General features: G+C 42.6%; 1 protein-coding gene across 5 annotated transcripts; it reads right to left on the bottom strand.

The window, feature by feature from the left end:
- Nucleotides 1-1,282: 1,282 nt before the first annotated feature.
- Nucleotides 1,283-25,731, bottom strand: SMAD1 (SMAD family member 1). Of its 5 annotated transcripts, none has more exons than XM_084263694.1 (6): nt 25,095-25,731; nt 12,044-12,348; nt 8,864-8,980; nt 5,339-5,560; nt 2,869-3,125; nt 1,283-1,489 (listed from the first exon to the last, which is right to left on the bottom strand). In XM_084263694.1, exons 1-6 carry the CDS (start codon nt 25,541-25,543, stop codon nt 1,346-1,348), a joined length of 1,494 nt encoding a protein of 497 aa, XP_084119820.1. In that variant the 5' UTR covers nt 25,544-25,731; the 3' UTR covers nt 1,283-1,345. The 5 variants fall into 5 exon arrangements, with proteins under 5 accessions (XP_084119820.1, XP_084119821.1, XP_084119822.1 ...); XM_084263695.1 differs by having other exon boundaries at nt 8,822-8,980; nt 12,044-12,301; nt 25,144-25,731; XM_084263696.1 differs by having other exon boundaries at nt 12,044-12,301; nt 25,144-25,731.

Raw genomic sequence — 25,731 nt, 5'->3', positions numbered from 1 at the left:
TATCTTCATTTCTAGTTGTTCCTCCTCTGAGACCGTATCTTTATCTGGTTTGTCAAGACTCTACCAAGAAGTGGACAAGACACAGTTTTAATCAAATGTAAGCAGTAACAACAGGTTTTATTCAAAACTTCCAGTAAAGAGGACCCACTACTTTTGGAATAAAGGTTCTAAAAGTATTACAGCTTACATGAATATAAAAGATCAAAGATGATGATGAACCAAGCAGTAAAAAAAAGTAAAAATTAAAAATATATATTTTTTTTAAGTTTGAAAGGGATTTGGAAGTCCTCCAAACAATTAACAGTTACTAGGTTTGGCAAAACAAGATTCTCTTACAAAATTAAAAGCCAACTTCTTTTACATAAACTGTATAAAACTGCTCAATATTTAAAGAGCATTCTGTACAATTTTGTCTTGAAATACATAGAGCTGCAGCCTTTAAACTGCAGGAATTAATAATTTTGTCCTCTTCACAGGTAAAAATTAACCAGCTGCGCAATTGTTTTGGGGGAAAATGAAGAGGCAAAAATAGTCAGAATTAACAAGATGAAGCCACTATAAAAATGAAATGCACAGCAAAACTCAGATCTCAGTTTAAACTAACAAGCTATGTTTACAATATATTCTACAGTTCAGTTGTCATTTTCCCTTCCCACTCCCACCTCCCCCCCCCCATTCAAATATTCCTAATTCCTCTCTGGTCTAAATCTAATTAATTTCTAAACTTCCAAATACACCGTACATACATTTAGCAAAAACCATACCTAGTATTCTTACAGCAGTATGGTCAGGACACAATTTCAAAGATTATTACATAGTCATTGAGATTAAACCTTAGGAATTTTTTTTCTTCTTTTAAAGAGAACAGCAACCATCAACTTAGGCGAATGGTTTTAAAATGTACTGCAGAGAGCCTGTAGAAAGCAGACCTCACCAATGTTGGCTCTTAGCCCCAGGGGTCCCAGGGGAAAACAGCAGAGTGCCAGCTACAGGAAGATCCTTCGGAAACTCAGTCAACAGATTGTGGTTTTGGCTTGGTTGTCCCTGTTGCACTAAGCCCTGCAAGTCAACCTTACAATAGTACATTACAATGTAAACTGAAATTCTTGATACCAACAGTATATCGAAGGGGTGGGTTGGTTGGCTGTGGTGTGTTTTGTTGTTTTTTTCCTGAATCCAACAGTTGGTCGCAGAAGTCAAGTATTTTCAAGGCTCTTATTCAGCTGTTGCCAGTTCGGAGGGAAAACCAAGAAGCCAAAACCCAAAACCATGTGTGTCTGACTCATACATCCTTCAAGTACATGCAAGGCTCAATTGTTTCCAAAATGCAGGAGCTTAGGACCTTTTAAGACACTGAAGAAATAGGATTATGAGGAGAGCCCATCTGAGTAAGTACTTTATCCAGCCACTGAAGGGGACCATGAAGATGTATTTCTATCCAGCACGGAGTGCTCGTTACATCTTGGCGATGATATTCAGCTCCCCAACCCTGGAAGCAGAAACATAAATGTAGAAAGAAAGAAAAAAAAAATCACCTTATTTTATAATATCAAATACGTGAGAAGCATATTTCATCTTCTTTCTTACCAAAATACTCTAGTTTTTCAACAGTTATTATCATCGGGATAGTGTAACGCCCTTGATACACCAACTACTATCACATTCAACAAACAAATCTGAAGGTTAAAAAAAAATTGGAGGTAGTGTCATTTTTCCGCCTCTTGATGTCTCAGAATGGAAATCCTTCAAGACATAACCTGTGGCAGTGAAAAGTTTCCCTGTACATCATTGCCAGCTGCATGATGTCCTAATAAAGCCTCTGAAGAGGGGGATAATCAAGTCTTCACTGCCAAGACCAAAAATAGAACAAACTGGGCAGAAATGCTGCCAAGCAAATCAACAAATTAAAAAATGAGGTCATAGACTGACATTATAGAAATGGGGGTGAGGCATCTGTCTGACAAGAACCAAAGCATCGTTTGCAGGATGTGCACAATAAACCGAGCAGGAAGCCAGAAACATCCCTCTTTGGAGAAAGAGTGCACGGTCATTCCCCAGCAGGCTACGTCTCAAGACAAGATAGGTTGTCTCTCAGCTCACACCCAATTCAGTTACAGTAACTACCAAAGATGTAAGCAGATACTTAAACAGCATTCAAAATAATTTTTGGGGCAGATCTGGAAACAAGACAACTGCAGGTACAGTTTGCTCTGCTCTGTATTAACCCCAAACGCAGGGATTACCCAGCTCCCCAGACAGGTGGCAGCAACTCTAAACACTGTGCGGCACAACATCCAATACAAAGGACGGTAACTGTTGAGGCAACACGGCTCTACAGCTCTAAGGGATGCAGAGCTATAAACGGCCTATTCCATTTTAGGAACCCCTGCCCTAACACACCTGAAAGTTTCTATGCCCCTGTCAAGAAGAGCACTTCAGCACATTAACATTTTCACTTAACTACCTTCATATATGCAACCAGCCCTTTCATATCAGTACACACGTTGACACTCAATTGCATCACAAATCTGGACTTTGCCTGCCTCCCACCCCCCACCACTCAGAATAGAAAGGTATGTATATTATTCTAAAGAATCACTACAGGTCCTAATTTGGGAGCTGCTGGTCAAGACAGATTTAGAGGATTATGCTCTCTACACTCCCACAACTGCTGTAACAATTTACACTGCAGTCCCAGCTCAACTCTTCCAAAAATACCACCCATGCAACATTAATGAACTTTATTCCATACTTAAAATTTGACAGCTAGTACAGGTCGAGAGAGACACTGGACCATTCAAAATCACCACATGAAGAAAAAAAGAAATTATTTTCTTACCATGTAATCTCAAGCAGATTTTCACATACCTTTACGAAACTCATGCGGAGAGTGCACATCTTCGTAAGCTCGTACACGGTCTCAAAGCCATGGTTCACTGACTGAGCCAAAAGCTGAGCAAACTCTTGGTTGTTGAATATCTTCAAACTGCAGCCACTGGGGATTTTGCAGACGGTGGTGGGATGGAACCCATGATGGTAGTTGCAGTTCCGGCTTTGCACAAAGATACTGCTGTCACTAAGACATTCAGCATACACTTCCCCACCAACGTAATAGAGATGAACACCTAGGAGGAGATGGTTGATGTGATTAGGTTAGACAAATTCATGCTGCATGTTTATCAGTCATGCTCTGTCTCTGCAGACATATGTTCCTGCTTAAAGAGATAAACATTAAGTTCATATCAGACCACCAGCTGTCTGTCCTCAAACTTGATTTTTACTTTTCTGCTTCATCAGTGGGTGATTTGAGGAGGGTCCGTACAAATGAGGGAAATCATAATTACTGTGTTTTAACATGTTGTATATTCAACAACAATAAAAGAGCAACCACCGCAGTAGCTTTGATGCAGTACATTGGATGGCTTGATTGCTTGAACTGTTTTCTAGTTATACTTATGTAAAACAAGAATTGGGAATGCAACCCCAGGCTGGGTTCTCTGGAAGAGTCCTGAATGCTATTTTGGGTAGCAAGGGTTTTTTTCATCTCACTTTAATTCCAAAAAGCTGGAAAATAAAATTGCCCTTACATAGCCTAAAAGTTGCACCAGAGGAGGTTTAGATTGGATAGTAGGAAAAGGTTTTTTTTTCACTGAAAGGGTTGTCAAACATTGGAACAGGCTGCCCAGGGGAGTGGTTGAGTCACCATCGCTGGAGGTATCTAAAAGATGTGCAGATGTGGCACTTAGGGACATGACTTAGTGGTGGCCCTGGCAGTGCTAGGTTAAGGGCTGCATTTGATAATCTTAAAGATGTTTTTCAAGCTGAACGATTATGTGACTCATTATTCCTCAGATGCATCTGTCAAATGAGGGTACAAGCAATTTTAGTCCTTCCCCTTCTACTGCCTGCTCCCTTCACCTGACACCGACAGCAGCAAGCCCCAGAAGAGTGACATACAGGGAACCTGGAAGGAAATCTGCTATCAATAAAGCTCAATTCCAAAGGCTTTGAGGAAGCAAGAAATTTGCCTTGTGTTTAAAAATTATTTCCTGCTAAATGACATCACAAGTCAGAGAAATGAACGTAGAATTTAAAAGCTAAACTGCAGTCAAGTCAGAAAGCTTTGACTGCGCTCTGTCACTGTGATTTTGCTGCCGACTATGCGTGTACCTGCATGGATACCTATATACTCCCCCTTGATCTTTAAAAATATTTACAGCTATGCCTTCAAGTTTGGGAGTTACTTCTCCTACTAACAGTTCTATATCATCATTACTTGTACATGTTTACTTATTCAACAGTATCCTTGTGTATTGCACACTCTGCTCCAGTACACACGCAGTTAAGCGCTTCAGCAGAACTCTGCTTGCAGCTGGGTTACTTTTAACAGGAAAATAAATGAAGGGTTAAATAAATATCCTGCTGCTCAGTAAGATGGATGGGAAGAAAAGAAGAAATATTAGGACTTGAGTGGCACAGCACAGGTGTGGTGTACTGCTGAGAGCTGCACAAGTCCTTCAGGTAGAGAAAAGCTCTCCAGACCAGGGGCTCAAACTTGAAGACATGACACTCCTATTCAGTTTCAATTCTTTCCTCCTCTAAGGGCAAGGGAGATATTTCATTAATTGGCACTTACAACATACACCCTGCTGCTTAGGCATGCTGAACTCTCCACTGTCTCCGAAAGCACAGAGTTAACGAATACTGTAAATTTGTCAGGAATGCCCCACTGCAGGGGGCAACGTCAGTTTTGCTTGTCATTTGCATTACAGGTATATTCTCAGAAGAGTGTATAAATCAGACAGAAAACAGTGACTTTTCTCTTTTGTAGGGCACTGGCACAGCCACAGAAGAGAAGCACAAGATCCCCACTGAAAGAATCACCAACCTGTGAAAAAGTAATTTGGAAAACCTTTTTTATCAGGTTGTCTCTCTAAATACATGTTAGGATAGCAAAAGGAACTAAGGCTAGGCAAAAGTTTGGTGCCAAGATTTTGATTCCCACATACACCAATAATCAAGATAAATCAAGACATTTCATCAGACAAACTGCCTTAAGCTCTCATTCTAATTAAGATTATGATAGCCTCTGGACAATTAAAAATTGATTAAGGGTAAAACCTTCCAGTAATTACACACCAGATAAGAACAATACTTTGCTTATAAAACCTAGCCAGAAAATTAAATCATTCCCAGCACAAGCACTTGTCCCAATTATTTGCGGAGACCAACTTGCTATTGAGGCAAGTATCCCAGGTGGTCATGTCTAAGCACAACCCTCCACACCCACCCACCCCCACCCCCCCAAAAAAAATGGACGCAAAGACCCAGACCTCACCTTTGCCAATATGCCGCCTCGTGTTCTCAATGGTGGAGTTGCGGTTAACGTTTGAGAGCAGCCCCAGGCAGAACCTGTTCTTGTTGTTGGAGGGGTCAGTGAAGCCATCCACCAGGACGCTGGTGGAAGAAGCGTGGAATGCCTCCCCGACACGATTATTCAGCTCGTAGTAGACAATGGAGCACCAGTGCTTCGGCTCTTCATAAGCAACTGCCTGCACATCTGTACGGCAACAACGGAAACATTACAACCTGACAGCACTGTGAAGATTCATAAACCTGCAGATTTTGGCTGAAAGTCACTGAATCACTGAAGGATGAGCTGGAGAAGCAATTATAGCTCAATGAAAGCTCTTCTATCTTCAGTTATTTTCAAAACTTTTCATAACCACATACAACAGAGTAATTTCACGTCAGCTTCACTTGTACATGGCTCAGAAGAGTCAGAAGATGGCATACAACATCCACAGAAAAGGGCAGGAAGCTCCCAGGCACATACAAAGCAGTGCCCACATATCCCTGTCACATTTTCTACAACACAGTAAGGCGTGAGCCCAGACAGCAGAGAACACTGCAATCCTACAGCTCAGCTTTCTTTCCAGTTCAAGTAAACAAACTTCTACTTCACTTCATTTTACTCAGCTATCAAATAAGGCACCTCTGTGCTTACTGCGGAGTTATACAGTTCTATAGCTGCAGGGAGAAACAGCAGCACACAACTGCACAAGAGACCATTTGTTACTCTGGGTACAAAGAAATACAGCAAGATTCTCCAGACTCTGGTAACAAGAAGCTGCTCCTCAGGAGCTCCTAACAGAAAGAAGGAACTGTGCAGAATGCCAACATTTCTGGTTCATGACTTCCACCCATCAAGCTCTTGAAACACATGGAACTCTTGAGGTAACACTTGCGACTGTGCATGGGGAACAATTTCTCCAGATGATACTGAAGGTATTCACCAAAAAGAGTTTCCCAGTGGGTGTCCAACAACAGCACAGGCTTCTCCAGTTACCTCCACCCACTGCACATTCTTTCAAGTGCCAAATACAGCTACAAATTATTAAACTGCCCGCAAACAAAAGGAGGCTAGCGAAGGGATGTGGTTGCTTTGTGTGGTCATTTTTAAACGAAGGAGACTGTTTCACTGCTAAGCCTAGCGCAGTTGGACTTGCTGCTAAGATACCAACTTTGCAGGTTAAGACTCCAACTACAGGTCCAAGTGCTAAAATGAAAGTCAGACTCGTATTACGGGAAAACTCATTTCTGTGGCCAGAGGTTCCCTCTCCCAGTCCTAAGTCATTCCTGAAATCAGCCAACTAAGACCAGCGTTCATATTTTCCTCTGTTCATAGATCATACCACTATAAGCTTTCTGACATCTACAAAAATACACAGAAAGTCTCCCCCCCAACCAGCAGTACATAGCAGATACTAAAGGTGGCAAATAATCAAAAGCAGGATACCACATCCTACATCACTGCGCAGAACTTCTGAGCAAGTGTCTGTTGCTGACCAGTAACTTGCTTGAAAGACTGGGAAAAAGGCTCTGATCTTTCCTGATACCCTAGCATTTTTTTATCCATTCATGGCACTGCTAACACTCCCCACTTCCCCTCCCCCAATAAAACCAATACACATCCGTCCTTAATTATTAGTAAGGGGTTACTACACTTTTAATTCCCATGAAGATGCCAGCAATTATCAAAGCTCTGCCCCAGTTCTCCAAGGAAGAAAACTTGCCAGCTGGCCATTCTTGCAGGATGAATCATATCTCTCCCTCGCAGATTTCATACTAACTTCCTTACATTTGCTTTAAGTCATGCAGAGCAGGTGCGTTTAGTCCCTCTATTCCCAGCATGGGCCAACAATGGAAATTACCCAACTTCATTGACAGGATGCAGCTTGTTAAATCAAATCTCTTAAGACTAACAAATCACCATGAAGAACATGCTTCTAAAAAGCCTGCAACAAAAATGTTGTAGTAAGTTCACAGTAAAAACTCTTCTTTAAAAAAAAAATCTGCTGCAGGTTATAAAAATAGGGCAATAACAGCTTACACATATGAACAATAAGAACATGAAGGCACACAGAAGGGTTTTTTCTATTTTAAGATGAAGACAGAGGTGGAAAACCATTGTACTGACAAAAAAAAAGTACTACTAGACAGAGTCTTTATTTTGAGATGGTTGAGTGATGAAGATGAAAAATATAAACTTGGGCCAGCAACGACTGTGCATTGACACAGAGCATACTGCATCAGCAAAAAGTGGAAGTGCTACAGATGGGGTTATCACATTCCAAACTCGTTCCACACAAAGTAAATAGGTTAGCACAAAAGCAATGCACATTATTCTAACTGGGCAAATATCCTTCCTAAAACCAGACATTGAGCTCAGCAACAAAACAAGAACCCCAAAAAAAAGAAATTTAAAGATATCCAGCAACAGTTAAACTGTTCATACACTTGTGATCTTGATAATCATTCTGGCACAGCATCCAGCTTGCTGCTCTTTCTTGGCAAGGGCCACAACTGTGTAAGCTTATGTGTTCTCTAAAGGGGCTATTTCTCACAACGTGATGAATGCACTAAATCCTTTACTCAGCAGTCACGCCTGGCTGCAAAGGCTTTAAAAAGCAATGTGTAAAAAGATGTCTGTGTCATAGCACATAAAGCAATACGTTGGGGTTTTTTAATACAGATTGTAAAGTCTGTAGCAATACCACACCTCAAGCAGACAGCTCTGAATTCTAAGCCTAGTGTTATCACTGCTTGACTCAAAGATGGAACAAAAATGGGGAGAGAAGATGGAACAACACAAAACAGAAAAACACCCAAGCACCCTTATGACCAGGAGAAGGGTAAATTATTATTAGAAAAGCATTCTCTTTAAGGACTGAAGTTGAGAATTCAGTAAAAAAATATAACACTATAATTTTATGACATGCACTGCCTGAGAGGAAAAACACAGATATTCCAGTTGCCCATGTAAAATGTCTCTGGGTATTTACATAACTAACAGCATTAGCATCCATCCTTTGATCACATCTTTGCTGGGAGAGCTGTACTTGACCATTCCCATCCACAATTTAGTAGGCTTAACATACGAATAAATCAATGCAATAATGAGAGAGATTCCTTTCCTTGCACACGTGCAGTTTCAGCATTGCACACACTAGTGTGCAGCATCATAGGAATGGTTTCTATTCAGTGATTACTGGTTCTAGTTACAGAACAAAATTACTTTTGTCGCTGAGCTTGTTGGGAGCAAGACAGTAATAAACCCCACACATTTTACATTTCGGAAGAGTCATGTGATAGCATCTTGTTCTAGCTGAATATTTAGAATCATAATTTTATTTCTAAGTTTACCATTACCTTAGAACAACAGAAAAAAACTACATGGCTACTTTTTTCCTTTTCTACAGCTAAAAATTTCCATAAATTAAAACTCACTTATTAAAAGTGGATTCTGAACATTCTTTACTCTTGAGAAGCAAAGCAGAAGACAAGAAGGAAGTGTTTTTACCTCCTCTGTGTATATCAGGAGGAATTGCAGGTGCCATCATGTTGGTATCCATTGGCTGGGAGGTATCGTGTGTCATCTGATCTTCTGGAGGCAGGTAAGCAGGAGGGGGAGTATCAGCTAAATATAGAATAGGCAAATACACATGATTCCTTTCCTGTCCTTAAAGTATATATACATATCCACACAAACAGTTTGAGCCTGGAAATGCTTCCAGCCTGACTCAGCTGTAAACTTCCACCCACCAGAAATCCGAGAAAGCAATCACAGACCTTCTATCAGGAAAGCAAAGAATTACTGTGCATATCATCAAGCACAACTACAATAAAAACAAGTCACTTCCCCCTGCCACCAAGCCACAAAAGGAAGCTCAGCTATGTCTCCAGCCCGCGCTTTTTGCAGGCTGAAAGTGCCATACAGGTGTTAAGAGCACAAAAAGGTGTGCAATGGCCGTGCTCGCTAACACGATGCTTTCAGCCCAGGTTGAATCATCCCAGTCAGGTACTTTGCATTGCTCTCCAGCTGCTTATTCCACTCCTGGAACAGCTTCCCAAACAGCTGCTTAGAAGCTGCAGGAAGCTGCCAATGTCACAATTTCCCAATGCACTGGGGGACATGCTCCAAACCAATGGCACAGAGGTACACATGAGAGAGAAACCCTGCCTGACCCCCACAAGCTTATGCTGCAAAACCCAAGACTAGATTACCACTGTACTATCTCTGGTGGACATAGCTGCTGCTCATCCCACAGTTACTTCCATCACTGAGGGCATGGTCTGTGAACTACCACAGCTTCCTAAACCCTGAAAACTGAATTAGCATCAACACAAGGCAGGAACCATAATGTAGCTGTGTAAAATTTGGGGGATTTGGGTGGTGGTGGTGGGGGGGTGCCTTTTTTAATTCTTTCTTTTTAAAGAAAGCACAAGTTAATAAAATCTATTAACTGATTATTCTTTAGAAGATCTTCTGTTGAGAATGCTGGTACACTGCTAATTCCCTTCCTCGGATACCCTCAGTTGGACAAGATAGCAGCAGAGAAAACAGATGATATCAGGACTGCACTAAAAGTTTAGCAGTCTGCACTGGAGTTTAAGTCTCATGTTTTACGTGTCCACGTGCATGCAAGCATGATGTAAGTGACGTGCAGATAGGGGAACAAGAGTGTAAAGCCACAGGAAACAAGTTAGCCAGTATCTAGAAAGCTTTGAAGATCTCTGGATAACTGCTTTGCTCCTTTTTTTGTATTTTCCAAAAGCCAGCCTCTTTCCCCATTAGTGCAAGGCAGACAACTGTCCAGAGCTAAGAATCAAGGACATGAGTATCTTGACCTCTCCTCTAATTCAATTTCTTCACTGCAGCTGCTGACTTGTCTTTACAGGCACACGGGCAGAACAGACCCCTCAAAGATCAAGTGAACTTCCACAAGCCAGTGTTCAGGAAGTCCTTGTTAGAGAAGCCTTTATCTCTGCTGGAAGTGCCCCAACCACACCAATCATATTAGAGGGAAAAAAAAAAAAGGCAGGAAAGACAGCTGGTTTTCCAGCAACTTTTCACATTTTAAAAAATGAAATGACAATACAAACTCTTTCCTTCCCTCCTGCCCCTGCAAATTCAGTAGTCTTCACTCACAAGAGGCAAATTTTGAAGACAAACAACTATCAGCAGCAGAAATCTATGGATGTTCATTTCCCATAATAGAAAACAGATTTTCACAAGCCTGCCACTTTGCTTACACACACCCTCCCTCAGCCCCTAAACCAAACACACACACAGAACATCAGTAAGATTTCTATGGAGTCCTTCTCCTAGCACTTAGATGAAGAAATCCATCACAGACTACTTCTGCATGTAAAAACCAAGACACAGCTTCACAGAATTTCCTAGGCACATCAGTCTACAACGAAAGGTTGTTACTACTTTGACTTCAGGAAGTAGAACAGCCTAAAGATTTCTTCTCAAGATCTTAAGGAACCGCCTTTCAGTTGAAGTGCATTTGTTTCCTGAAATTACATCATTATGTGCAGAAATTTTATCAAGTAGCAGTAGCATGATCCCCTTGAGAAACATCCTTCTTCTGCAGAACTGAAGTCTTTGTGCTGAATGTACGATCACCTCTTTCCTAAGCAAGGATGATCTGCAGCATTACACTTCTTGTGCATTAAGTACTATTTTTTGTGGGCTAAACCACCGAACTCGTTCCCAAATCACTTTGAATTCCTCCCCCACCCCAGAAAAGTTTTACTGTAATGTTTTAACTGTCTTGCAAGAGGAACAAGATAAAAAGGGCCAAAACTCAACTAGAACTTAATCAGGCTGCTGCCCTAAAAGACAATACAAAGTGTTTCTATAAATACATCAGCTACAAAAGGAGGGTTAAGGAGAATCTCCATCCTTTATTGATGTGGGAGAAAGCATAGTGACAAAGGACAAGGGAAAGGCTGAGGTACTTAATGCTTTCTTTGCCTCAGTCTTCACTAGTGAGACCAGTTGTTCTCTGAGCACCCTCACTACAGCAACGGCACTGAGGTGCTGGGGCACGTCCAAAGAGCAACAAAGATGGTGAAGGGTCTAGAGAGCAAATCCTGTGAGGAGTGGCTCAGGGAACTCTGGGGTTGTTTAGCCTGAAGAAGGGGAGGCTGAGGGGGAACCTTATTGCTCCCTACAGCCACCTGAAAGGGGTTGTAACAAGATGGGCCTTGGTTTCTTGGGTCTCACCTAAGTACCAAGTGATAGGACAAGAGGAAAATGGCCTCAAGTTGTGCCAGGGGAGGTTTAGATTGGAGGTGAGGAAAAATTTCTTCACCAAAAGGGTTGACAAGCACTGCAGCAGGCTGCCCAGGGGACTAGTTGAGACACCATCCCTGGAGGGATTTAAAAGACATGTAGATACGTCACTAAAGACACGGTTTAGTGGTGGACTTGGTAATGTTGGACTTTTATGGTTGGACTTGATAATCCTAAAGGTCTTCTCCAATTGAAACAATTATGTGATTGTTCTATATTAACACCCTCAATATTATTACTAGACAAAGCAATTACACAGTCTTTATTACCTTACATTCTCAATTTGCTACTGAACGTAAGTGTTGGCTGATAATTTGGTATTACTGAGCACAAAAATCGTACCAGTGACTTCCAACCACCTTTTCCCTTCTGAAGAGGAATAAAAATTTACCATACCTGGCATCTGGAAAGGACTTCCTGGGTCTGAGCTGGCTGGAGAATGCGGGTAGGTGCTACTGCTGCTTCCAGGCGAGTTTGGGTAGCTGCTGTTGGGCGAGTGGGGGAACGGGTGACTGTTGGGTTGCTGAAAAGAGTCCGGGAAAGTAGCATTGTGCGGCATGTGGGGCTCATTTTGTCCCAGATTGCGGAATTGGGCCAAGAGGCTGTGCTGAGGATTGTACTCGCTGTGCCTTGGAACCAGCACCGGAGGAAGGACTGGAAATGGAGAAAGAGGGAAAAGCCACAACATTAGAGACTCAGTTCTTAAGGACTATACAGGGGGAAAAAAAACACAAACCCTATCACCAACCCAAAAACATTCTTCCTCCCCTAGGGCAAATGCACATCTGTCTTCAAAACAAGGCAGGCAAATCTAGGCGCACATGTCTAAGCAAGAACTCTTTTCCATACATCCGCTCACTGCATAGCTTGAATTCACAGCCATCGTGCTAGCTGCCTGGCTTGCCAGGTGGGAGCTTGTTTCCACAGAGGGCCGGGGAAAGAGCGCCAAGAACAAACCGCAACTCTGCGCTTTCCTTTTGTCCACACACACAAACGCTGGGAAGTAGGTGCATTACAACACTGACATGCAGTTCATTTTGCTGCACTTGTGATCCTGCTAATCACGTAATGGCCTGTAACCCAAAACCTTGCTAATAAGGACAGGTATTTTTTCTGAAGACAATACTAATATGCCTTGAACTCAACCTAGTCCCAAGCAGCTGTAATTTTATTTTTAACCTGGCCTATGTTCTTACAAGTTATTATTAAACCAGTTATTAACTCTTCAAGTCAGTTTACAAAATGTGCAATTTAAACAAAATTATGTAGTTCAAAAAAACCAACAGAGCAGCAACTGAGCTCCAACTACACACTACTATGGGGTCAGAGAAACACACATCAGAAACTACTTGTCTCACCACACTCCCATGGCCTCCTCACCAGTGGAAAACAAAGGTCTCTCTTTGAGTGAGAATATGAACATGACACCAGGTACACTAAGATAAAAGAATCAGGTCTTTTCCAAGTGCCTCAGCTTCTATCCTGAAATGCCTCATAGCAAAGTCCAAGCTACTCAAAAGATTAAAAACTAGTCATCTTGTAGATTGAAATGTTTGGGTGATGGGGGAAGAGGAGGAGCAAGGGCAGGGGGGAGATCTATGCATAAGGAAGCAGAGTTGAAATAAGAAAGTTATTCCCTTCCACATGTGCCCCCCCCCCCCTTCAGCACCCTCATTTCCCAGCTCCATGGATGAACAGGCCTGGAACAATCCCCCAAGGATAGAAAGCCTTCAAGGGAAGGTGCTGAAAGAACAAAAAAAGACAGCAAAAGCAAGCCAGGCTTGCTCCCCAAGACCCTGTGCCCGGTCCCCAATGTCTGGTGGACACACAGAAGAGAAACAGGAGCACATATTCACAACAAGTCTACCCAGATACAGCCATCACTCAGATTAAGAAAGGTGTTTCAAAAACAGCTGCTTCATCTAAAGGATGAATGACAAAGGAACTGAAGAAAAATCCAACATCCTCTCAACAAGACAAACAGCTTCTTCCAAGACACTGGGGCACCTTTATTCTTCCAGCACTTTGCTTACACAGAAGCATACATGTATGTGAGCCATGTGAAGTCAGAGCATCAGGAACCCGCTTGATGGACAGACCCAACCTGGCACCTACATCCAGTAAAGATATTAAACCTCAGTATTTTTTTCCCCACTAGTGGGATTAATGCATAGAAAGTCTGACCTCAGAAATCTTCCTTGAACAGACTGAAAGTCCTCCTTCTCCCTCCCCCTGTCCCCCAAATTAAGGCTGACCATTATAATCAGTAGCAGGTTTTAAAAATCTAACTGAGGTTCCAATAGAATTCAAACATTTGCGGCAGATGTCACCCAAAAATAATTTGTTGAGATGTGAAAATTTTAACCCACTTAACTTTACAAGGAATCTAAATTCCTGTTTATGTCATTTTCTGAAACAAAACACAACCATCTGCCATGGTGTAGTTGTTCTCAACTGCAAGACACCCGAGACGCTGCAACTCCCTCTGCTGTGCACTGTCCCCTGCCTCTAATGCAAGCATTCACACATCACTAGAAAAGGCTATTTAATAATTAAAAAAAAAGCTTCACCACAAATCCCCTCACTTCACCACACAGCAAATGTCAAACATAATTTTTCTGAATATTAGGCTCTCCTAGAATTAAGCTCGATCTGTTAAACTTAGCAGTCCTTTTTGCAGTGAGATCAAGCACTATTTAATTGTCATAGTGAACATTTGCTGGGCTAATAAATTACCAGTGAAAAAAGTAACAATGAGATCATGTGTTAAAAAGTATTTTCCCTTTCCTGTCTTTATGAATCTTCCTTACCTTTCCAAGCATTAGAAAAACACAGCTTTCCTATCTCTTCCTTTCCTATGGATGGAGGTCAAACCATTAACTTTTCTGAAGTTGATTTGTGTAGAGAGTACATCCTCTACCTTTCCCATCCCCTACCTCACATTAAACAATGACACACATGACATCACAGGAAGCCACACAATTTATAGCACTTTAAAATACCAGGAGAACAGGATATTTTCTGTATGTTTTTTGTAATTAAAGTAGTGCCAGATTTTCCCAAGGTATATACAAGTTTTCTCCTGTTGGGCAGGTCCACTAGTGAAGTTCAGAATGACTTAAAGTAAGAACAAGTCTCCTCTTCCCAGCTCTCCCTCCTCTCACAAATCTACACTTTTTTGTCTAACTGCTTCAACCTCAAGCGATTAAATGACAACTTCTTCAAAATACACATGGAAAGGGGGAAAACCAACTGGTATTAATACAGCACAGATTAAAAAACGTCACTGCAGAATTTACTTTCAGTACCACTCCTAATTCATACCCTCCCTGTATACATACAACCTTAAGTGAGAAGGAAAAACCTTGAAAGGCCACATCAGGTGGGACAGAAGCTACAGCACTCCAGTTAGTCCAACTCTAAGACAGTCACTTGCTGCCATAACGTGATCTCTCTGCAGCTCACGCGCTTTTCTGCTGGCCAGCTGCTTCCACAGGAGGCACAGAGGAGTTAGTCTGAGCACTGTTCACTCAAGAGTGAAGACACCAGCGAGGACCCGGCCCTGCACAAGTATGGAAGGATGCCAGGAGTTCAAAACTTAAAGGGGGATGCACACCCTTCTTGCTCCCCTCACCCCTGCACAAGGCACTGAGCTTCTGGTCAGGTTGCAGACCTCAACCATATGGAATAACAAATTACTAAGGCTCAGTACAGCAGGGGAGGAGGCTGATCTCTGTTGCAGCTGCCAGCTCCAGGAAGAAGTATAATTGAAGGGGAGAAAGCATGAGAGAGTTATTCTGTGCTAAGCCAGCACACCTGTTGCTATAAAATACTGCAGCAACATACATCTTTGCTCTGCGGATCTCCATGGGATGCTGATCTAACAGTCTGCAGACAGTTTCTCCCCTCCTCCTTGCCTTCTTCAGATAAAAAAAGAGATTTAAAAAAAATTATCTTTTTTTTCTACTTAGTTAGGATACATATATTTAAAGGAAACACACCATTCAATACACTGTTGCCTTAAAAAGCTACTGCAATGGCTTTGCAAATTCAACCTCGTTAAAATTGTTAAGACCAGTTAATGGAATAGAACCACAAGCCATCCAACAGCTTGATTTCTGTACTTTCTCAAACACTAGATGAAAAGGCTTTATGGTCTGTACCACGGATAGATTTTGCTCCATTGATGTGGACCTGGAGCTGAGAGGTAATACATGACTACCTGCAGTAAGGCTACTAGTGTTGGTTTAAGAGGAAGAAAAACAAGCTGGAAGCAAAGCTGGGTATGTTAGTGGAGCTGTAGCTAAGAAGAGATTCTGTACCTGTCAAGACAGCCTGGGAATTAGGTAGCTTGTTTTTACCATGCAAATAATACCCAGAGTATGCCCGTACCAAACAAGGGGAGCTGTATTAAAGAAATTACAGCCACAGGGCAACTTCACCCATAGGGCTATTTCATCTAAGTGCCAAGATTGCCAAAAATATTGAAGACAGACCAAAGACAACCTGGCTGTTCAGATAAATGTTCCATCTAACCACACCAAGAAAGCAATGCTATTATGGAAATGTAATGGTGGCCTTTGAAGAAAGCTACTGATCTCTACTCTTTGTATCTCCAGTATGTCATCCTGTTCTCCAGAAAACCAACAGGTATGCTGTCCTAAAGATTTTCTTGGGTTTCTTTTTTGTTCTATTTTCACATTCCAGAGATAATGATTTTAGCAGAGAAAACCTAATTTATGAATATACCTTTTAAAAAAGTTTCTTAATTAAAAAAACGAACCAACAGCAAACTAATCCAAGCCAAAGGACCTACTGTACTTCCAAAGTAGCATATTTTCTATCCAAATGGGTTTTGTTATCTTACAGAAGCCCAGATGACAGCTAGTTTCCCCTCAAGGGCTCATTTTTATTCCCCTTTGCAAGTTACCTGAAGATTTAGGTAGGTATCTTTCTCTTTCTGAAAACTGACAGACCAAGTAAAGAAATACAAGGACCCACATGTAAGCAAGCAGACACTGATCATCTTTACTTGCCAAAGTAGATGCTACTTCTTCTGTGAGCTTTATAAAATAAATAAAGGGCTTTTTTTTAAAAAAAGAGCAATTGTTGTTCCACTTTTTGCTCTCAAAAATCCTGATGACCTGGTCAAGGTATGTTCTGCAGAAGGGTTTGTGCAGGTTTTTACCACAACAGGGCCCTCAGCCCTAATGAAGGCCTGAGGGCACTATCATTAGACAGTGCACTTTAATTTGCAAGCATCATATAGCTGTCTTCTCATATGCATTTATGCAAAGCCACTTATGTTTTACTAGAAAAACAGAACTGTAGGTTGGGAAGGAGGGAAATCCTCACACACCAGTTCATGCTATCTGGAAGTGGGTATGAAAACATGGGTTGGGGGTAGAAACTTGCCACTTGTACTCCACACTCCAGCTAGAAAATCCTGCAAAGACAAAGTTGTAAAAAAAAAAAAAAAAAAAAAAAGAGAAGAGTTAGGAGAAGAAAACCAACCTAACAACAAAAGCTCCACAGCAGCAGTGTTAAACTAACACATTTCAACTGTCCTAGAGCCTCCTAGTTCAATTTCCTCCCTTTGAGGCCACAGCAGCTGAAATTGTCTGTGGCATCCTAGTGAGCAGTGCAGTCCCACAGTGCAGGTACCAGCACATGCTCAGCTGAACGTGCTCACCATCTCAGCTGTGCTTGCTGTCTGTAGCACTAGAGAGCCACTGAAGCATGCTGACTGAAAGGTCTTGCCAAGTTCTTCTTGTACATAATAAACCACCAAGTAGAAAGAGAACTTTAATGTCATTAGGGTTTCCCATGTTGCCTAAAACATGACCTGGCATAATTAAATATTCTTTGACCAGAGGACAAGTTCTCACATACAAAGACACTTATGTGCCTACACTTCAGATAGTTTACTCTTGGTTAAAAAAACCCCAACCCAACAGTGTCATGGCAAAATAAGTCTCTGAGGACCTAAGTGCTTTATGTTGTTCCAATACCACCTGGCTTAAGCAAGGCTGTGCTACTGGCTGCTGTGGCACGGCTCCACTTCACTGTTTTCCCAAAAGCAGCAGTGCCAGCCTTTTAGACTTCTGCTCCAAAACTGTGTTCTAGTAATTGCAATTGAAAAGGCTCAGTAATAGCTATTCAGCAGCCTGCTTTGGGTGACAGATGGACAAACACGCCAGACTTTCCATTCCGGGAAAAAGCAGAGAGCTGTCTTGTTTTCTCAAGTCTTAATTTTATTTTGCAGTTTCAGTAGACCCCACAGCTTGATTTGCCATTTTACACAGTTACAACTAAGACTTGCTTTACTGGCTTTACTTTTATATTGGACATCTGGTCTAAATGCATTTGGCAAGTAATATTAGTACATTTCCTGCATTACAATATTCACCTAACATTAGATTTTATTTGCAGATGCTCTGATAAGCTAACATTTGTCAAGGCCAATTTCAGAATTTAGTACTAACTGCATGCACATTAGTAAAGGAGTTGTTCTAAGCAGATTTGAGGGGAGAAGCAGCCCTGATACAGCAGGAAGTAACAGTGCGATAGTGTATATTAACTCAGACATTTACACAGACCAGAGTTCAAATTACCTGTACAAAAGCCACAGTCACCATCTTAGCGAGTAGCTTAAACTTGGAAGTCTGGTCTTTTAAGTAAGAATAAACATCTGAATCTCGTAAATTTTAAAGGAAAAGAAAAAATAAGACACCAACATATCTTCTTGACAACATATATCCCTTTATTGCACTTGGTTTTTCAAACACATGGTGAGGTTAGGCAGCTGTTCCCTCCTTTCTGCCTTCCTATTTCAACTCCTCTCCCCAGGTTGGTTCCGTTAGGAAACTTTAGAACCAGATTCTGCAAAACCAAAATGAAGCTAGTTTTATACTACTCACCAAGCAAACTGACAGCTACTCGCTATTTTGGGGAACCATCCAATCATTGTGCCCACCTGTTGCAGCACACTATTTTTAAAGTTACACCCAACAGCAGGGTTACACTGCGATGCAGCAAAACTTCTCAGCAACGAAACTCTCCGCTCCCTCACCCCAGCCTGCAGAGGTGCACAAATCCTGCTACAGAAATCACCTGGGAACAGGGATTTTTTTCTAACTTGCTTCAATGTATTAACTTTGAAAGGGGGACATGCCAGTTTTCCCCTCCCTCGTGTCTCCCAGAGCAGCTTCCCTTTCACCCTCACTCCCCCAGCCCATCTCCCCCTCCCTGACTGCTGGCAGTATCCTTCACCATGTCTGGTTGCTGTGGGAGTCACACTGACAGCTGCTCTGCTGGGATCCCTCCAGATCAGGCCATCAAAGCTCCACCTGGCCGGAAACCACATGGACATTCTCCCACTGATTCCTGTTCTCCCAGGTGCTGTGGGGTGGGAGCCACCAAGCAAGCCCTGGGACCACAAAAAGCCCAGCCAGGCAAACTCAGAATCCCAAAGGGAGTCACCGCTTACTCCCAACTTTTCTGTCCTGGCTCCAAATTTAATCTAGACAGACTTGCACCCCTGCCAATCTGGCGGTCCCAGGTGCTGTATTTGACTCCTGCCACTTGCCAGAAGCGGCTTTAGTAATCTGACTGGTGACCTGTCACAACAGGCTGTGTCAGGTCTGAGGCACAGGAAGAGCATGCCATGATGGGGTTTCTAAAGATCCTCTTAATTTATCCCATCTAGAAACAGTTTGGGAATGTTAATTTTATATGTACTGATCCTTGGCCAGTCAAGCACAGAGGGGAGAGACAAGGCTGACTACAGAAAAATAAAAGTCAAAGTACCTACAGAGTGAGCTCACAAGTTATGACCAGACCAGTATGCACAACCAAGTATCTGTGTGACTTTAAAGGAACTTTTTAATGCCATTTGAACTCTGCTTGTTTTGCTTTCACTGAGGACCAGAGGTGCAGCACTGTACAGGGGAGCATTCAAGCAGCGTTCATGTACTTCCAGGATCGCGTGAGTTTAAACCTGCCTCATCCAGGATTTCCACCATTTCAAGTTTGTTTCTGCACCCCTGGTGCCTGCAGTAGCTGTGCAGCCTCACTTAGAGCAAAGAGCAGAGGAGATCAAAGACAAATATGAAAACAATCAGGTTGAAGTCATAGACAAGGAGTCCATGCCGGGAGGAAAAACAGCACGACACACCTACCGCGCTCCTCAGAGCCCCAGGACCTGGCCTGTTCTTGCGGCAAAAAGCAGCTGTACGTTCAGGTGAAACGCTTCTTGCCAAACACAAGCTTGCTGAAGCAGACATCCACTTTGAATTCAGGGTTGTAATGGAAAGGAACATCACTGCAGGCAGAATTGAAGATTCAACTGCTCTGACAGCGCATTTGTCCATATCACAAAAAGAACTTCTGCTCATCCCCCAATCTGGGTGCAAAATGGGCACCATCAGCTTCATAAAGCCCCTTGATGTGGAGCAGACTGCAGCCAGGTCTCACAAGAGGTTTAACAGAAGAAAAATCACCCAACCTTTTTTATCAACACTTATCAATAAAATGCAAAAAACCTGAACCAGTGTCGTTATTTTCTGCTTCCAAGTGGCTGTGCTGATGGGTTGATCCACACAACCAGAATATTTCAGAGACAGATCAGCTGCTTCTGGACTGACTGGTTTTAGTATCCCCTGGCATCGCGTGCTTCAAGCACAACAGGGCATCAGTAAGCACCTCCAGAAACGAGTATCGAGAAGTTAACAACTGCATCTCCCTAGGCAGGTTTAAGCTCACTCAGACCAATGAAGAAGAGTAGGTTTCTCCCAAGGCTGAGCCCCAAGGGGCTATCAGCAGATTCTGGACTCCCTCAGGAGAGAGGATTCAGTTGCAGGGCAGGACTCGGCTTCTACAACCACTTCTACACATGAAGAATAAAAGAAAAGTTAAATCCTCTTTTACCTTCTTCATAAGATATTATAAACTCAAATCCTCTCTAACCTAGCAGGCTGATGAGCAAGGATGCTTAGCAGAGGCTAAGACAATTCCGCAGCAGATGGAACCAAGGGCCGGTGCTCACTAGTGCTTATGAAAAAGAAGTATTCTGTTTCTTCACCTTCCTTCCCTTTAGCTAAGGCAAAAGAACTGAATCTCCTCCTTTAAAGCCACACTAGAGGTGTGATTTATGTTTTTAAGTACCTATTTAAGCACCTCTTTATCCTCTCTGCTCCCTGTCCCATTCCTTTTGTTTTGCTGGGATCAAGGCATAACAAATATTTTTCCCTAAAAATTCCAGATGACATCTTTTACCTGATCCCATTCATATAACTGAGGACAGAAGCTTTATTTCCACAGAAACCAAAGGAATGAAAGAAGGGAAGGGAGTATCTTAGGAAGGACTTCCAAATGTAATTTCATACATTTTCTAGGAAAACCTGAGAGGTTATCTGCAACTTTTGCAGAGAAAGATGTTAACTTTTTCCTCACAGCCTCTACATATGCTCTACACCTAATTATTACTCAAATCTTGATTGTACTTAAGGATAGTCCCAAACCAGGTACAAGCCCAATTTCCAGATCTTTACAACTGAGAGAAAAAAAGAAAAAAAGCAGATTCAGCCAAGTGAACACACCAGTTCAGCTGAGCGTGCCAGTTTTTAAAAAGCATCAAATTCAAACCCTGCCCTCCTTAATTAAAAGCTTTGCTTTGGCTTGCCAAGGGAGAAATTTGACAGCCATTAACCACCCTGCACCAGAAATAATTCTGCACACAACAGACATACCAAACAGCAGCAGAGAGCTACTGTAACACAGCTCGAGGTGGTATTTCTTCCTGGCAGCTGAGTACAAAGTTCTATTCCCATCCCAGCAACAAAACAGCTCCTACTTTCTCCTCTCCCACCACCACCACTCCTTCCTACATATCTTCTGCAGGGCTGTGTTGGTGCAGATGTTCCTGCAGCCACTCCCTGAGCCCCAGTGCTGCTCTGATCAGATAACGTTGCAGTGCAGGGGAAAAAGTGACTGTGACCTGGTTCAGCACAAGGCCACGCAAACAGCTGTGCTGGCACAACCCAGAGCAGCTGTTTATGCACCCTGACACGGATTGCGTCTCTATCGCCTGGGGGGGCAGCTTGCTGAAGGCCACCCTTCCTCACCTTCACCCCATGCCCCCATGCTGCCTTGCCCCCATCTGACCCCACAGCAAGTGAGCTGAGGGCACCCAGCCTGCCAAGCTCACTGTGCCAAAACGCAGTTTTCTGTCTGTTCAGTTTGCCTTGACTGACTCACCGCAGGATCAGATGGGCACCCGTGCCTGCACCAAGCCACGGGTCAGGCTGGGCACGACTATGGTACCACCGCCACGTCACACCCACGTGCCTGCCAGACGCCACGTTCCCCTCCTTGCACAGGGCGGCCGGCACAGCCCGTGCTCAGGGACACCTGGGAGGCTCCAGATCAGAGACTGCTGATAGTTTTCCACCTCTGCTCAACTGTTTACAACCGATTCCTATCTAGCCTGGCTAATAGAAAAAACCTCGCTTGGATTCAGGGGTAGCTTTTGTAGCTGGCAGACACACTGCAACAAGCCAATTCTCATGATTTCTGACCTTATCTTCTCAAGCTAAACAGCAAGGATGGAGTAAAGTATCAAGGTAGGAAATCCACACATCCCCCTGGCACCTTGAAACCTGGGACACGTCCAGAGCACTAATTTCCCAACACAGAGCACCTCCTGGTTTTACGTATCTGAGGATTTACCACTAATCCTTTCCTCAAAACTTACACAACCCTGAAACAAATCACATGATAGCCAGCAGAAGTGTGAATGCAAAGATGCCACTCCATATACGCACCGTATGCTTCAGCTGTCTGGTAACTGGATCTGCACAGTGCAGTTCGATACAGACCGCACCAGAGCCAGAATTTCATGATGTGCCTTGCACACAAAACGTGCATCGTGCACAATATGAACTTCCAATTTTGTTTTGTCAGGAGAAAGCACTTCTCTAACCCTCCTGGCTGCCAACGATAGCCTTGGAAACACAAACCTTGATATCTGCTCGAGCCCGCAGGCTGTTGGAAACAGTGACTCATGCGTGAATTCCCACTGCCCATTAATCGCAAAGTGTAAGCACTTATGCAGCAATAATGATGTTTTAATGTCCTGACAAAAATGGGAAAAACGGTTAACAGAATTTGGGAGTGACTGTCAGGAAATGAAGACAAAGACAATGCTTGGAGGACAAAGAAAGGACAGGAAAAAAGATGTCATAAATTAGAAAGCATGGCTCTCCAAGCCAAAGGGGAGTTCAGCTGCCACCTGTTTCAAATAGCCACATTTTCCCACTCAGCTCCATGTAATATCCCTCAAAGCAGCAGCAGATCCGTGGCTGAATAAATATAAACCCCTCCTCCTTTACATACCCAGCCAGAGACCTCAGTAAAACCACAGTGGGCTTCAACGCCACTTTGGCAAGCTGTGAAAAGTCAAGACATGACTTCAGCATGCGTAGAGCACCGTACCTCCAGACCCTGACATCACAGAGCACCTCAGAAGTGGATGTTAGTTCCTGCTGGGCAGCTATCTCCAGAATATTTTAAGAGGTGGGAGAAGCACAATGAGCTTGTGAGAAGACCGGGTGTTGTGTCAAACTGACTACAGCCCTAATTTTTACAAGCAAACTCTGCAGTTGCCAATTAGACAATTGACCAAGAATATCTAGTTTTCCCTGAAGAAGGGTACACTCTGAACAAAAAAGGAAGCATTTTATTTCTACCATCTCCAAGTTAATCAAGTTACTGCTTTGTTTTTTGGGTATTTTTTTCCCCAGAAAATACGCTATAGCTACATGAATGGAGAAAATTTTGTCTCATCCAAAACCTAAGAGCAACCTGCAATTCAGGCTTACGCTTAATGACTTTTTGCTCCATCTCCCAAACACAGAATTTGTAAGCTGACTTAACACCCAGAACCCAGCTTTTCAACCACTTAAACTACTTAGCAGCACTCAGCTAAGAGTGTATGTTTTAGTTAGACACCTTTTGAAAGTTTTATTCTATTTTTATCTTGCATATTTCATTGAAGTGACAGGACATTAACAAATACCTATTTTTAAATATGGTGTAAGTGGTCCAAATAAAAAAGTTCTCAAACCTAGTAATTGTTTCCAAGATTAAAGCAGTATGAGTTAGAACATGTCATTTGACATTACAGTAAGAGCCCAACTGTTGCTCAATGTGATGGAAATAGACATCTTTGAGGAATCTTTTTTTCAGCATTTTGTAATAATGAATACAAGGAACTAGTACAGGCAGCTAGCAGTACAAGGACACAACTATTTTACTATCCCACTTCTGCTTAACATAGAGTTGTTAAGAATTTTTTTTAAAATTTAAAAAAAATGTTCAAGAACTGTTTTTCCAGTGCAGAGTTTTTTTGTTCAAGCTTCTGCTGCATACATACATACATACACACACACGGGTATTACCTCTGCCATTCACATGATTTCCAAGTTAATACTAACACACCAAAGGGAAATATTTAACATCTAGATATGCACTACGTGTTGCCGATCCAAGACAAATGCCATTTCCAGCCACAAAAAAAGCAATCTTGCAACAATCTTATTGCTACTGTAGTTCTTAACCTGCCCATGCCATTCTGCAGACAGTTTCACAGTTCATGAAATGTCTAACACAGATAGATGTCCCAGATTTAAACCAGGGAAGTGCACCCACACCTGCAGTGCATATGTCCCTGTACAACTTCTCAAGTAGCTGGAGACTAGCACGGATGTGTCCAATACATTTCATCTTAGTCCCTGGAAGCATTCCTTGGTAATAATAAACTTGCATTAATAAAATTAAGCAAAGAGATTTGGCCTTTGAAGAGAAGACAGAGAGAATGGGTTACACCTTAAAAAAAAAAAGTGGGGAAGTGGGTAACAAGCAAACTGCACTTACAGAACAGCTGACAGTAAAACCCCATGTACAGTCCAACACTGCTGTCAAAGCTTTGAATTGAGGGGACTACATTCTGCTCCCTAAAATCACAGTGTTTTCAAAAGGTCAAAAATCTGGGAGATTCTAAAGATAGTATTATCCTCTGGGTATGAAGAAAGAAAATTGGTAGGAGTGAAATGATTAGTATACCACTAGCACAGTACATCAGAATGGTTTGCATGCACAGAGTGAGAGCAATAATCCTTCACATTAGCCTTGCAATGTTTCATACAGATTCATGATTTGCACAGTTCAGTAAAAGAAATTGAGGGATAGTGGTGACAGCTCAAGGCACATGCTAAGACTGTGCCTCTGTATAGTGATAAAACATTTACAAGTGAAGCATTCACCATGTAAAAGGGAAAACTACTCATTAATGCTTACATCCAGATAAACTGTAGAGGAAGAACGTGACATGTGTAAACGGCCACTTTTGCTTATTTAAGCTGATGAGTCATGTGACTAATTGCCATACTTTGCGTTGTTCAGATAAGGTGCACAGGTACAAATAAGGAAGAACCTACCAGGACTCTCCACTCGCTTGTAGTGGTAGGGATTGATGCAAACCTCCTTCTGTTTAGAGCCGAAGGGAAACTCGCAGCACTCCAGTGGTTTCAGTTCATGATGGCTCTGCAGGTCCGGCCAGCGCCACACGCGACAGTAGATGACGTGTGGGAGCCCCTTCCGGTGTGAGACCTGAAGCCGGCCGTCCAAAGAGCGGGGAATTGTCACACAGTTGCTGGGCTGACCCGGACAGCTCAACGCTTTTTCCAGCTCCTCCATAGCACCTTTTTTCTTCTTCAGTTTTTTCACCAATGCATCAACAGCTTTCTCTGCCCATTTTTCTTCTTCATCCCCCTGCTTCCACCCCAACAGCCTCTTCACTGCTGGGCTAGTGAAGGAGAACAAACTTGTCACATTCATGGTGACCCCGCCGCAGCAATACCACAGAACCAAGCAGGAGAGACTGGCCTGTTCTTCCAGCACAACCAAGGTACAGCAGATTGCGTCAGCAGTCAAAAGCAGCCCGCCTCAAATAATTCTGGTCCTTTCTCCTTTCAGTCCTCCAGTCCCAGGAAGGCAGTGCTGACATCCCCCCTTGACAGATACAA

The sequence above is a fragment of the Gallinula chloropus genome, assembly GCF_964237585.1.
Source record: "Gallinula chloropus genome assembly, chromosome: 4".
In the NCBI taxonomy this organism is placed as follows: Eukaryota; Metazoa; Chordata; class Aves; order Gruiformes; family Rallidae; genus Gallinula; species Gallinula chloropus.
Note: the sequence above shows the minus strand (reverse complement) of the source record. Positions and strands in the feature narration are given on the sequence as shown.

What these genes read in the sequence shown, in the direction of transcription:
- SMAD1 (XM_084263694.1), bottom strand. Translation starts at nt 25,543, where the DNA reads ATGAATGTGACAAGTTTGTTCTCCTTCACTAGCCCAGCAGTGAAGAGG. An exon ending in CCTTATCTGAACAACGCAAA is followed by an intron (nt 12,349 to 25,094) that starts GTATGGCAATTA and finishes ATAGTCCTTAAG; the next exon opens with AACTGAGTCTCTAATGTTGT. An exon ending in AAGTCCTTTCCAGATGCCAG is followed by an intron (nt 8,981 to 12,043) that starts GTATGGTAAATT and finishes TTCTATATTTAG; the next exon opens with CTGATACTCCCCCTCCTGCT.